General features: G+C 41.9%; 1 protein-coding gene across 2 annotated transcripts in view; it reads right to left on the reverse strand.

Annotated features, from left to right (window-relative positions):
• The window catches only part of sorcs1 (sortilin-related VPS10 domain containing receptor 1), a 168,018-nt gene extending 158,768 nt beyond the window's left edge, over positions 1-9,250 (reverse strand). For both annotated transcript variants that reach the window (XM_023431397.2, XM_023431396.2), the window contains exon 1: positions 8,399-9,250. In XM_023431397.2, the coding sequence (XP_023287165.1) occupies positions 8,399-9,106 (708 nt within the window). In that variant the 5' untranslated portion in view covers positions 9,107-9,250. The remainder of the gene's footprint in view (positions 1-8,398) is intronic.
• Between the last annotated feature and the right edge of the window lie 5,738 nt (positions 9,251-14,988).

The raw sequence follows: 14,988 nt of genomic DNA on the forward strand, positions 1-14,988 counted from the left end.
GCAGTTTACATCCCTCCAGATGCTAATGCAAAAGTGGCCATGAAAGAACTTTGTGCTGCTATTAACAAGCTGCAGACCATGCACCCGGATGGGGCCTTTATTGTAGCTTTCACTGCACTTTGAGATCTGTACTTCCAAAGTTTCATTAGAATGTCTCCTGTATCACAAGGGGACATACAAATTTTACACCAGTGTGACTGATGCCTACAAAGTCACACCTCTCCCCCACCTGGGACAGTGTGACCATCTCTCTTTGTTCTTGCTCCCTTAGTACACCCCGGTCATCAATTGCATGAAACCCACAAGGAGGGCCAACAAGATCTGGTTGGAGCACCAATTTCAGCTCACAGACTGGAGTGTGTTTGCTACCTAGGCCACCACAGACTCTCAGATTAACATTGAAACTTACATCAACTCTGTCCTGGATCACATTAACAAGTATATGGACAGAGTGACAACACACGTCCTGTTGCACTCATGCCCATCATCGCCAAGTGCTGCTATAATGGACCCACACTAGTTTGCCTGCCACTGCAATAGGTCAACAGAAGACGCCATCTCCACACACTCCACCTGGACAGTCACAACTCATACATCAGAATGCTGATTACTGAATTCAGTTCAGCATTTAACACTGTGACCCCCTCCAACCTGATCTCCAAGCTTAGGCAGCTTGGTATCAGCACATCCCTCTGCAACTGGACTCTGGACTTTCTGACTAACAGACCCAAGTCTGATAAGTTAGACAACCTCTCCTCCTCCACTATGACCGTGAACACGGGTGTGACACAAGGCTGCGTGCATTCACCCATGACTGCATTCCTGTTCATGGCTCCAACAGCATAACCAAGTTTGCAGATGACACCACGGTGGTAGGTCTGATTAGAGGAGACGACAGCCCACAGGGATGAAGTTCAGCACCTGGCCGCGTGGTGCGCCTACAGCAACTTGGCGCTTAACACCCAGAAGACCAAGGAGACCATGATGGACTTCAGGCGGGCTAGGAGCCATGCACACACCCCCATCTATATCAATGGAGCTGTAAAGCACATGGCAAGTTAGTTCCTTTGCATCCACATCTCCGATGATCTGACCTGGTCTCTAAACTCCCATGTCCTGGTCAAAAAGATGCAACAGCACGTTAACTTCCTACAGAGCATTAAGGAAGTTCAACTGTGTCCCACGATACTGGTGGACTTCCACTGCTGTATCATTGAGAGGATACTCACAAACTGCATCGCAGTGTGGTATGGCAACTGATCTGCATCAGACCGTAAAGCACTCCAGCGGCTGGTGAAAACTGCCCAACGGATCACCAGCACCCAGTTACACAACATCGAGAACATTTACTATAAACGGTGCCTGGACTGGGGAGAAATTATTATTATTATCAAGGACCACTAACCCTGGTCTTTTCACCCTCCTCCCATCTGGCAGCATTACAGGAGCCTCCGCTCCCGCACCAGCAGGTTCAGGAAGAGTTTTTTCCCTGAGGCAGTGACCCTGCTGAACACCACACCACCACTCCAATGGCATCATTGCCCTCATTACTGCACTGTTTACAGAACTTTTATGATAATGTTATTTGCTCTATTCATATTTTGCATTGACTGAACCACCTACACTGTTCAAATTAAGTCCAAATAATGTTACTGCACGTATAACCAACTCTACATATGCTATTAATACTCCGCATAAATAACTAAATGTACATATGCTGTTAATACTGTACCTTACATCCACACTCTGTCCACTCTGTACATACATATTTAAAATATTTACATATATATTTTTTGTATACTGTAACTCTCCACGGTCCGCACTGTACATATTGTAAGATATAGCATCACTTATGGTGTAGCACTTACTTTTAACCTGCACTTATCTGTAAATAATTCTATTTTTGCACTTCTGGTTAGATGCTAACGACATTTCATTGGCCTTGCACCTGTACTTTGCACAAAGTTGAATCTAATCGAATCGAATCTAAGGTGGAGATGTCAGTGATAAGCCTTTTGGACGCCCTGGTGGCTCACCTGGTGGAGCGCGTACCACATAGGCTTAGTCCTGACCGCAGTGGCTTTGGGTTCAAATCCAACCTGCAGCCCTTAGCTGCATGTCATCCCCTCTCTCTCTCTTTTTCCTGTATCACTCACGGTGTCTATCACAATAGAGGCAAAAATGCCAGAATAAAACTTTGCCTTTGGCAGGACGGAGGCTGGTCTGTAAATGTGTTGGACCTGCTCCCAAACATTCCCATTATGCACAGCAACATATCTCACTGTTGTGAACTGCACACCTCTCTCACCCCCCCCCCAACGCCACTGACAGAGCAAACAAAAAAACTAATTTACTGATGTGAGGCAGATGGAATGTGGGTTTGAAATGCTCTCCAGCTGAATGACTTTCTCACGCTCATGTTGCAAGAGGTCTCCGGTGGTGAACTGAGTCACGGACCCTCTGGTCTGCTGATGCCTCCCTTTTCCCTGCAAGTTGGCTGCTGTCAGTCCCATTCCTCAAACAGTTCTTCTTTGATTGGATGAAAATGTAAACATTCTTTCTGTTTTATGTTTGCCTGCTTTATTTTACCTCATGTCATGAGTCCTCATGCCTCATGAGTGGCAGGAATGATTGAAACAGGGATACACTGACTTTGTCCAGTATCAAAAATACTGCAATACTCACAGAGACCGCCCATGGGTCCCATGTAGAGACACTGAGAACAAAAAGCTTAAACCTACACATAGACTGCACCAATTTTCTTCCACAAGTTTAGACCATCAGGGGTATCACTTCAAATACTGGCTTTAAATAAATTACCTATAATTTACATTCCTTTTAATTACACTAGGCTCCATTCAGGCCTTTCTGGCTGCCATAAAATATGACGTTAAAGGATAACTATGATTTATGACAATTTGAGTTTTATTTTTGCAGTTATGGCCGTTGTAACCATTTTACTTTTATGTCTGAGCTAGAATGGAGTCAGAACCATGTCCAGTCAGACCTTTGGACAGGCTGTAAACAAACCAACAGATTAGCCTGATTAACAAAACTGTGTAAAGATTAAACCGAAGGTTGTAGAAGTGGTAACGTTGCTACAAATAACCAGTGTGTGGTTGGTCGAACATGAACCATGGAGTTGATTTGTAAACTGTAAATAAATTAATAAAGAAAATATAAATATAAATAAATAAATATTTATAATGGACAGTTTAGCTGATCATTTGTTTTATCTTTAAAACCAAATTAATCACTCATGATTGTCGCCCTGTTTTATTCTATTTTTTAACAATCTGAGTTCTCAGCAATTACTTAACAGAGTACAATGTTACCATAACAGATTAAGAGAAATGCTTGTTATGATAACCTTCCCTATCTAGAAAGCATATGATGCAAACCAAGCTTTGATATACACTCCTCCTCCATCCTTCCTCCTCACTCCTCCTCCTCCTCCATGAGCTGTACTGCTTATCCTCTGGGGGTCATGGCGGCTGACACCGGGCAAGTGGCGGGGTACACCCTGGATGGGTCACCGGTCTGTCACAGGGCTGACACATAGAGACAAACAACCATCCACACTCACATTCTATGGACGGTTGGAGTCGCCAGTTAACCTAACCTGCATGTGTGGATTGTTGGAAGCTGGAGTACCCAGAGCACAGCCTCTCCACACGGGGGAGAACATGCAAACTGCCAGACCTAGAACCATCCTCCCACTGTACCGCCCTGGCGTTGTGTACCAAAGTGAACTTCTTAATGGTTGATTTTATTATGCCTCAGCACCCGTGACAGCCAGAGCTGGAGGCATGTTGTTTTCAGTTTGTCTGTCTGTCCCATTCTCGTGGACACGATTTCCCAATAACGCCTTGACAGGAAGTTTTTCAAATTTGGCACAGACATTCACTAGGACTCAGAGATGAACTGATTTGATTTTGGTGGTCAAAGGTAAAAGGTCAAGGTCACATTGACCTCACAAACTGTGGTTTTGGCCTTGTGAACATAATATCTTGAGAACTCTGCAAGGGAATCCCTTCAAATTTAGCACAAACATTCACTAGGACTCAAGGATGAATTGATTGGTTTTTGGTGGTCAAAGTTTAAAGATCAAAGGTCAAAGTCACGGTGACCAAACAGAAGGTGGTTTTGGCCTTGTGAACGTAATATCTCTGAAACACCCTCAGGGACTTTCTTCAAATTTGGTACAAATGTCCACTTGAACTCAAGGGCGAACTTATTCGATTTTTGGTGGTCAAAGTTCTGTGACCTCACAAAACACTTTCTAGCAATAACTCTACACTTCACACAGTAATTATGACAACATTTTACATAAATGGTTAATATTTCATACGTCTGTGGAATTAAAAGGGATGTAATCTGAAACTAGTCTGAGTGGCGGAGGCAGACAACTGTGAGGGAGCGATTCTAGTTTGAAAACTCAATACTGGTGGATTATGAAACATCTAAACTAGGCAATTAATTTGACAGATATTGTGATTGTGATACGAGTCACTATTTTACTGTCAATGGTCACCTTTGCGTTTTCATTTTCAGAAAGATAAGAAAACTATAAAAATGATGATGATGTGATTTTTGCTGGGGTCTCTTACAGGTGGAGAGTATGATGAGTGGGCCGGGGCTTCTCTGTAGCACCACATTGGTTCATAGCTTCATTTGTAATGATATGTTGTGACACATGTTACCTTTATGAAGAAATTACAGCTCCTGTGATTTCGATAATATTTCAACTACATTGTTCAGCCCTAATATAAATCCAATCATTTGACAGCCAAACACACTAATGTTAACAGCAGAGAGTCAAATGTGACTGAACACTGGAAAAAAAAACTCAGCCTGTAGTTTGGATTTAGAAAATCCTTGTAAATATGAATAAACTGTGTGTTTTTGACCAAATTTTTAACACGTGATTAAACTTTCCATTACTTCTGGGTAGTTTGAAAGCCTTAGTTTTGAATGAGACGTATGTCTTGATTTGTCTCAACTGCAGAAGGACGCATTCTTCAGATCTTTCCTTTCCATCACTACAGTGCTGTCCACCTACACAGCTCCACAGCAGCTCCCAAATGTCTTTCTAGAGATTGTAGAAAAATCAGTCACTGAAGCAGAAAGCCACAAAAAAAACCGTTGCAAGAAAGTGGATACACCAAAATACATATTCTAACCAAATTACAAAGGAAATCTTGGAATGAATTAAAAACACAGTTTGATGAAACACTGTAGCCACGGCTCATGTCATGGTCAGATCACTGACTTTTAGTGTTTACCCCAGAGAGAAGTTTGAACTCTGAACCTTCACAGCTTTACACTGCTCATAATTCATATGGAAGCACAAATAAAGACGATAAAGGAGCTCTGCTGGTGATTCCCAGGTCTCAGCCGGTGACTAAAGGTGACCAGGCCTTTGCTGTTTGAGCCCCGGACTGTGGAACAGTCGACTCTTCTTAAAACAGTTTTTTTATCAGATAGCTTTTATGAATGTTTGATATGTTTTATTTTCCCATGATACGGATAATTAATTAATTAACTTACATCTGTTTTAGTTTGTTTTTCTTTTTAGTTGCTGTTTTCAATTAAATCCTTTTCTTTTGTTAAGCAATTTTGTAACCTTGTTAAGAAAAGTGCTATATAATTAAAGTTTGTTAAGTTTGTTATTATTATTGAAGATAATAGAGCAGTTAATAGGGTGGGTTTGTTCCCACTGCCATCAGGCTATATAACGCCTCAGTCAAAGGCAGTGGCTATAATGGACTATAAATATAAACTGTACATACACACACACACAAATATATATACATATATGTATATATATATGTATATATATATATTAGATAGTGGACAATTTGAAATTGGGATGGGGATGAATAAAGTATCTATCAATATCTTCATTATTATTATTATTAACCTATGGAATCCTGTGTTTTATCTTATTATAATGACATTTTTCCACCATGTACTAAATTCAGTGCAGTCCATTCAGCTGATGCATGTGTGTGTGTGTTTTTTTTTTTTACCACTATACGTGTGTTTTACTGTAATTGCTGTACAAGACTTACATGACCCCTGTGGCCAATACCACATGAGTCATAATTATAACCTTCAATCCAATCTGACAGGCCGGCTTCCAATAATGTGGCAGGCCTGAAAGACAGGCTTTGTAAATGCCTTAAAGGTTAAATATTGAGAGCAGCTGTATCCTTTTAACTTTAGCTTCACACCATGTTGTTAACTCATCTGTTTATTTATACAGCAGCTCAGATTGTAAAGACTGAGGAGGTCTGTTCCCGCTTATAGCAACAACTCTACATATTTAATGCAGGATCCTCTATCCTCGCATGCCTCGAGTAAGTTGTTTGCGTCAACTGAAAGAATAGGGGCAAATTGTTTCATGGAGCATCTATTCGCATCTCAAAATCAAACAGGGCTGCTAAATAGTAATGACTGTTTTTGTTTTGAGGGTAAACACAAACTGGCAGAAGTAGAGGCAAAAATAACAATGAAAAACGGAGAGATCCTCACAAGCGTTTCTGACATTTTCGGGTTTTTCTTGCCTCCACTGTGAGGTCACTTTTTTGTCACGAGTTACAGTTTGTCGAGCCAAACATCTGAGGCGCAGGATGGAATTTCAGTCAGAAGTGCTGGGCATGGGAGCCGTTGATACATGTTTGACTGTAATTGGTTTTGTTACAGACAGGGCTAAATGGTGTGGGTGTAACACTGAGCTGTGCGGTTGTGGAGCAGTCAACACATCGAGTCATGGAGATTCAGTTTGGGGAAAGCGCTCAGTTTTTTTTTTTGAAAGAGAAAAGTTGATTTTCTATGTTATATTGCCTTCGATTCGCAGTCCATGCTAATTATATTTTCACTCTGTAGAAGAAGAAGAAGAAAAAGAAAAAGCAGTCGTATCAAGATATCAGCCCTCGCAGCAAATGAATGTGAACACATTTGAACTGTGCTCAAGAGATTTTTTTTTTTTTGGTTAAGCTTCCCAAAGACCTTCTTCTCCCAATGTTAATTAAAGTTTAAAGTAATAATCTATAGGCTACGATAATCACTTGGGGTCCATGAAATGCATTTGTATAGGTTCTGTCTCGTGCTCAGATATATCATAAAACAAGGGGGGTTTTTTTCGGGGAGGGTTTCTTCTCCTACATCCAGAATTTGTTGTCTCTGAAGAGAGGGAACAAAAATGCAGCACAAAAGCCAGCTGGTAAAACAAGCAATAAAATGTTGCACCATGGACGACACTGTGCTGAATGACACATCCAGCAGCTTTTCCAGCTACACTACACATTAATGCTCCGTGGAGATGGAGGATCTTCGGGGACTCTTGCAGAGATTTCTGCAAAATTAAAGATGCTGTTTTCTGACATATACACGCATGACTGACTGGACTCTCACACCAACTTTCTCCCGTGTTCTATTATTATTTACGTTGAAGTGGAAGACATTGTAATAAACTCCAGCAGTTGTGACCCGACTGAACGCGTGTGATTGAATGCAAATCGATAATTGTCTGCTCCAGACGTCTGAAACACCTGTAAATATCAGCCCTTCCTCACCAGGGCTCCTACCATGTTGACAAAACCCTGATTTTCTCATTCCTGCCATCACGTGAAGGGGATCCAAGGCCAACAAGCAGAAAAGGCCAAAGGAGAGAGGCCGCTCCTCAGCTCCAAAGCATGCAGGTGCTTTGGGCCTGTGGCTCAGGAAACCTGGCTTCAGAAAAGGAAGGAGGAGGGCTGAAATTGCTTAACCTCTCCCACAACCTACAGCACTACTTGAAAGTCCTGCCCTCTGGTCAAAAATGCTCTGTGCTCAACGTGAACAGCTTTATCCTGACATCAATTCAGCTGCTCAGACTGAGGAAGCTCCTGGGAGAAAAAGCCCTCTCCTCTCCCATCGCTCTCTCCTTCTACAACTTGACAAATATATGACACTCATCTAATAATTTTAGGTCTGATTTTAATTTGTGATCTGAATGATCTCAATTTAAATTGTAGAATTCGATCACTGACTTGAGATTCTCATGATGTTCTGTAGGCTATTAAAATCCATTTCAATACTGAAAGCCGTGTATTCAGTCTGTTGCTGTTGAACACACTGATGTGAAATGATACTGACATAATCCAGGAAGTAACAATTTGATTAAAGAAGTGAGAGATTGTTGCTCTCTCTCTCTCTCTCTCTCTCTCTCTCTCACACACACACACACACACACACCACACACACGTACACAGACAGACACACGGACTTTATCGGCGTATCAGACAGAGATTTGGTTCTCCTGAGGACGGGCTGCCAACCTGACAGCGAACATAATCCACATTTCCCTCCACTGAATGAATGATGCTTAAAGTGGACATGATACATTACTCACACTGCTGTTCTGGCCGGACCAGTGCACCATAGCCTGATTGTGAGATGAATCCCCGGTCAAGGCGAATGTCGAACTATTAAGTTTTAGCTCCTCCTGCCTCTGACCACCGGCTCTCCGCTCCTCGCCGCTCCAGCGCAATTCAGAGCGCGTCACTCTGCGCCGAGCCGCCTGGCCGGTGCCCTCTCCCGGGTCCTGACTTTGAGCTGAACCGGGGGGTCTGACTTTCTCATCAGCACTATCCCTCCTTGTGCGCTTTCTGTATCGGGTAAAACCGGCACCATCGCTGCTCCTCTGCTGACCACTCGTTTCTACGTATGAAACTTTAATCTTTGAAAACTCGCTCTCGCCGGTCTCATCTTTGGCGCGCAGGTTGCCTGTATTCCGTTTCAGCCTTGATTCCGTGTCTCCCGCCCCAGCTGGAGCGCAATCATCGCGCCCAGCCGTACAACGGAGCCGCCGACTTTCGGCACTTGCAGCCCCGGCTCTCCCTTCTCCGTCTCCGTGTCCAAAAACTTCTCCTTTCAGCCCCGCCGAGAATTCACTTCTGTCAAATTTCAGCAGTAATTCCTGTGCATGCCACTTATTTCCAGGCTGGCACGACCTGCAAGTTATCTCAGCTTTGAAGGCGTGAAAAAAACAGAACATCATCAAAATGAAAAACCAAAGCGCACTGTGCCACTTAGGGCAAAATATGACCCCCGTCTCCATTGCGGGCGGCAGAGAAGGATGCCGTGAATGCAAGAAGTCCTTTTTTACCCGCTCCTCTCTCTGCCTCTCCGGGGTGTTAATTGTCGCTCGGCTGTGGACGAAGAACTGCTGCGCAAGTTGTGGCGTTGCCCAAACGCAGTGTTGCAAAAAAGTGCGGCTGAACCTAAGTGGTCCAAGTTGAAGGATTTGATCAAATAAAGCCCCGCACGCATGGGGGAGGAGCTGAGGATCCAGACTAAGAGATGGAGGATAATGTTGCAACTGTCTTTCTCCATATTTGTTATTTTCCACCATATGGTCGGGTATAATTAAAGCAGTCAGTAATACAATGATTTTATTCTGCTGCTCTTTTATTTATCCTCACAGCCACATTTTCTGAGGAAGCTATTCCTGGTAGTTTTTTTTTTTTTCTCCTGTTACAGATTTTATCACCACCCTCCCTCCAAGGAAAGCAAATCACCCAATTTAGCAAATAACACTGAATTTTTTTTTTTTTTTACCTATGATGAACCTGTTCAGATTCAGTCCTTCTGGGCCCCCACGTGGGCTTCCGGTATTTGGAACATTTTAATATGTACCCAATTAAGTGCAGTGTCAGGGATGGCAGGTTCTATGACTTATTAAACGGCAATAAAGAATTCAACAGCCCACATAGGGACAAGAGATTTTTTTACACAACACATCTCTATGTGCTTCTATTTTGAAACTGATATTGCATCTCTGCGGGATGATATGACAGCTCTGCGTTTATCAGACTGAGGGGGCAAGCTGGAGAATCACCTGTATGTGAAACCTGCAGCCTGGACTCAATCATGAATATTTAAATGTTAAGCAAAAAAGGAAAAGAAAAGAAAAAAAAAAAAAAAAACAGACATCACGTTTAATTGCATAATTTTGTTGCAGCAAGAATTCAGAGTGTCTCAGGTGACAAGATGGAGCGTTTAAACAGTTGAAACAACAAGTGTGGAAGTTCATCTCTTTGATATTGGCCCTGCAGCTCTGTGTCTAATGACTGGAGGTTATGGTGATTGCTGATGAGCACTTAGTAGCACAAAGGGATATAGAAATGGTCATGGACTACTACAACAGCTGGCTGCTTTCTAGTTCACAGCATGGATGTTGCCATGTGGGAATAAAAATGGGCGGATTTTGCCTTGAGAGGGGATTAATTTTACCACGAGGAAAAACATCTACAGGCTACACAAAATTATGATTGAAGAGTAAAGGAATATAGAATTAGTGTCAAACAGCCGACTGTGAAAACGTTTCATTTTTCTGTCCTGTTCAGACGAATGTTTCCTCTCAGCACATGTTGCATCATGTCTTCTGAACATGTGTGTCGAACATGAGCAGATTGGCTGACAATAACCCATCTCATAACTCAGTTCTCAGTCCAGCCTGGTACTGCTCATTCTGCCACACTCATCCTCTCTCTGCTGTTGGAGCAGGACTAAATTATCTGAGGGTAAATCTAACTTTTCCCACCTTTTTATCTTTGTGTGACTCATTAAAGGGTAATTTCATTGAATTCTTGTCTTTAATTGTAATATGTATAATGGTTTTTATCTAAATTAATTGTATGAACACTGGGTTTTTTAATGAAAATAATTAATCTTAATCTCCAAAAATGTTTCTATTGTTTGGTTATTGTTAATTCATCATCCAGTGGAACTTATCAGAAACACTGTTGCATTTCCCATCACATCAGTGTTTAAAGGATAAGTCAAATTAAATCCAAATTGAGCAGCCTGGTCTGGGGGCATACGTAACTGCCTGGTGGAGGGAAACCTGCCTACCATCATATCCTGGGTTAAGGCTCATAGGCCCGGGATGGACGGGGTCAAGATCATCACCTCTGACTTTGTGGAGCTCACTGACTTTGTGAACATTGTCATCAAACTCAAAAAATGTACGCTGGTGATCACGTGTGGTGGAGTTTGGACGTTAGATGGCTGGGAGTCCTGGGAATCAGTTTCTAAAAACATTCTGTGAAGTTATTTTTAATAATTATATGTCACCATGTGAAAAAAAAGCATAAATAAAACTCCATTCACTTCTACTGTATTGGGTACAGCAGCAGAAAGCTCAGTGTCTGAGGCCCTCTCCAAGGTCCTGATCCTGGTGCAGGGAGCTGTACTTGGTGCACCACCTGTCCACAAAAGTTGGGAAGGTTAGCGCCAGTGGGAGTTTCAAACTTATGATATTTGATCAAGTCAAATAATTTACTTTACCTGTTGCTGTGGCTCAGTATCCCTATGGGAATTAAATACAAATTAGATGAATCCACAGCTCATAATTGTGTTGCTTATTTACACATCAAACAGATACAGGGCAACATGATCATCCCTGTCCATTTGATGAATATAAATCCAAAATTCAGGGGTAGACAGTAATGAAGTACATTTACTTGAGAACTGTTTTTCAGTTCATTTTTCTTTTTTTTGTACTTGACTTGAGAATTTCAGCAATTAAAAGACAAATATTGTACTTTTGACTCCACTACATTTCTAAGTACTTGTTATTTTGAAGCAGAGCTTTTAGTCAGTGGAATTTATTTTATTTTTATTTGAAAATGTGATAGACCACGAAGAAAGATTTCTTTCGTTTTAAATGTTTTCTGTGTTTACCACAACCAAACTTCATCACTGCCTAAAAAAACACTGCTGTCCAACTTGTGAAAGCTTTTTAGGGTATGTAACATTTGTTTAATTCCAGATAAACTTTAAAACACACAGTTTGTAGTAGTTGCCTTTTTTTGCTATGGTTGGTTGGTTTATGGATTCCTTATGGTTTTGCCTGCCAAGTTGTCATATTTGTCCGGTGTGAAGCCATTGCAAACACATAACCTACTAATAGTCAGCTGATGAAAATGCAGAGGTAATGTTACTGACAGCAATCCATTCTACAGGTTTATACAAGTAAGTAAGTGCATTCAGCAGGTTGTTTCAGAGTCATTAGGTTCTGTACATGTGGAACAATACAGCAATGTGTTGACACAAAAATGTACTTTTGAATATAAGTATTAGTAAAATCAAGTTCTCCAGTACTTTAAGTCAAGTAAAAAACTGACTGAACAACTTTGACTTGTAGGCTATTGGAGTAATATGTGACCAGGAGGATCTCTACTTTGACTCAAGTAACAGAGTTTTGTACTTTGTCAACCTCTGCCAATATTCACTCTCTTTTAGCTCTGTTTTTGTCTCTACCAACCCTCTGCTAGTTGCTAACTTTGTTTGTCTGCTGTTTGCTACTGAGTAGAGTTTTTTACACTGAGAACAGCTGTCTGCTGCTGCTGAAAGAGGGCAGTCTCACTGCAAAATTGTCACATGTGGATGCTTGGTTATGAGTCAGGACCCCTTGGCGTCACTTTTCAATGTACTGGGTACCCCTTTGTGTAATTTTTCAAGGTGAAGGGCAATCCGATAGACTTCCAATGTTCTCTGCTGCGTTGAAAGTTGGCGAATGAATCAAGCAAACCGTTACTTAAAAACCATAATGCGGTCTCGCCCCATAACCCTAACCCTGTATTAAACCACACCACAATATTTCCCTAACCATAAGCAGGTGCTGTGACTGCCTAAACATAACCATAACCGCCTTCTCTCTCCTCCTTTACGAAAGAGGTTTTTGTTGACTAAACCTAACCACAGTCAGGATTCTGGATACAAGCCCTGGTCTTTGGTGTAACTTTGGCTTTGTACACCTGCAATCCACTCCGACTACCTCCTGGCAACTCTGCTGCGGTTCATTCAAAAACTATGTTGCCTCTGTATTTTTAAAAATGATGCTAAGGAGAGACCCAGTGCGTTAAAAAGTGACGGCAAGGGGTCCAGATGTGTCTCCATGTGGCAAGCATACGCTCACCCACCTGCCACTGACATAACTTTAAGCCTTAATAAAATGTCAGCAGGTGCGTTAAACAATTTTCATGAAGGAGGAAATTAGCTTTAGAGACCAAAACTGTGTTTGTACCAGGCTGTAAACATGTTTATTTCTGCTGTAAAGTTGAATATTTTAACATGGGAGTCTATGGGGATTGATTCACTATTGGAGCCAGACTCTAGTGGTCGTTAGAGGAACTGCAGTTGCTGGTACTTAAGTGTTGGCTTCACTGTTTCTGACTTTCAATGTTTCAGCCTCGGAGGTTTATGCTTGAACCAGTCCAAGTGTCCGTATGTGATGAGTTTGGTAGAGAGAACGTGTTGGCTGAAAACAATATTGTGACAGCGGTGAGAGTGAAACAAAACAGAAAAAAGTTGTGGGCTAGACAGCTAAATAATGAGATTAAACTCACTGTAAAGCTTTGTATTGAAGTTTGTGTCTGGTGGTAGGGTTGTGTTGGGCTTTCACTCTCATCTTAGTTGTAATTGTTACACCACAGAGCAACAGCTGCCAAGCAACTTTAGCTATAGCACAATTGACTGTGCTTTTGTTTTACCAGAAAAATACACATTTTCACCAGATGTTCAGAGTTTACAGTGAGTCTCCTCAGAGCCAAATCGATTCGATGTAATATTTGATTCTGTTTGGCCTAGAACTGAGACCCATGAAGTGTCTTGCCTTTAGCTGCATTGTAACAGCTGCATATAGATACCTCAAAACTATTTGCAGAGAAAATATGTTTTATACTAATGGGGATGAAATGACTCTTTAAATTACGCTGGAAAAGTGAAGTGTGATTACACCCTCCCTTTTTTGGGAGCAATCCTCAACAGCCGTGTCCTACCAGAGATGTTAAACATGATAAGTGTTGCCTCTCCTCATGGCACACAGCATTAAGCAGACATATTGTGTTGGATTAATGGTGCTGCAATGAATAGGGCCCACATGGCTCGCAGACACTTATCAACCAGTTCTCTGATGCGTGCGTGCGTGCGTGTGTGTGTGTGTGTGTGTGTGTGTGTGTGTGTGTGTGTGTGTGTGTGTGTGTGTGTGTCTGCTGCGGTAACCATCTCACACCACATCATCTCCTGTCCCCGCCTGGACTAACCATCCATTCACAGGGAATCAATGTCCTGCCAATAGCAGAAATGGATTTTTGAGGATGTTGCAGAAGGCAATATGCAGGCCTGAGTTGTCTGATATGTATGGACACCTTCGGACTACGAATACATAACAAGGGAGTAAGCTTTTCTAAAATCAGATGAAAATGTTCTTGCATGCAAACTTAACACAGTAAAGAGAGACGTGATTGAAAGCCATTCCAGAGGCAGCTGGTGCCTCGCAGTTCTTTATTTCACAGACATAAACATGATTGAAAAGGTGCTATGACAAGTCTGTAGCTTGTCTGGTTATTCAGACAAACACTACATGTAAAAAAATTACCTTCCCTTTTTTTCATCATATTATTTCAGTCATTCACTCAAACCATGACAATGACTCATAAAGTCTCTCTTCAACTTTTATAACATTGTTCCCCCTCCCTTGCTCACCTCCCAGGGTTACTTCAGCCCATTAAAAGCTTTAGAGCATTAACACAAACAAGAGCTGGACTCTGTGGTAGAAACAGTGATGGACTTTTGTTCCGAGCCAAAACATTCCCGTTTGTAACGAGAGAGCCAGAGACAAAAGAGGACAAATGCAAAAGCAAAGCTTGTGTTTTAAGGGTTCTAGGTGAACAAGCTGGAGTTGAAAAGAGGACGGAAGTTAAAAAAAAAAGAAAAAAAAAGAAGCCAAAGCAAGGGGGAAGGGGAGGAGGGGAGGATTAAGTAAATGGCTCTTTTATATTCCCTGTGTTCGACTCAAATGGAAAGTTACCCCAGATAAATAATTTTCCCAGTAACATATACTTTATTGGTATTCCTTCACAGAAGTGAGCAGGCATAGGGTCAGGAGCAATCAGTTTGCCGTGGGCTCATGAAAGGGGGGGGGGGGGGGGGGGG

Source organism: Seriola lalandi, unplaced genomic scaffold (assembly GCF_002814215.2).
Source record: "Seriola lalandi dorsalis isolate HSWRI2012SDOR001 ecotype SW California unplaced genomic scaffold, Sedor1 jcf7180002054921, whole genome shotgun sequence".
Taxonomy (NCBI): Eukaryota; Metazoa; Chordata; class Actinopteri; order Carangiformes; family Carangidae; genus Seriola; species Seriola lalandi.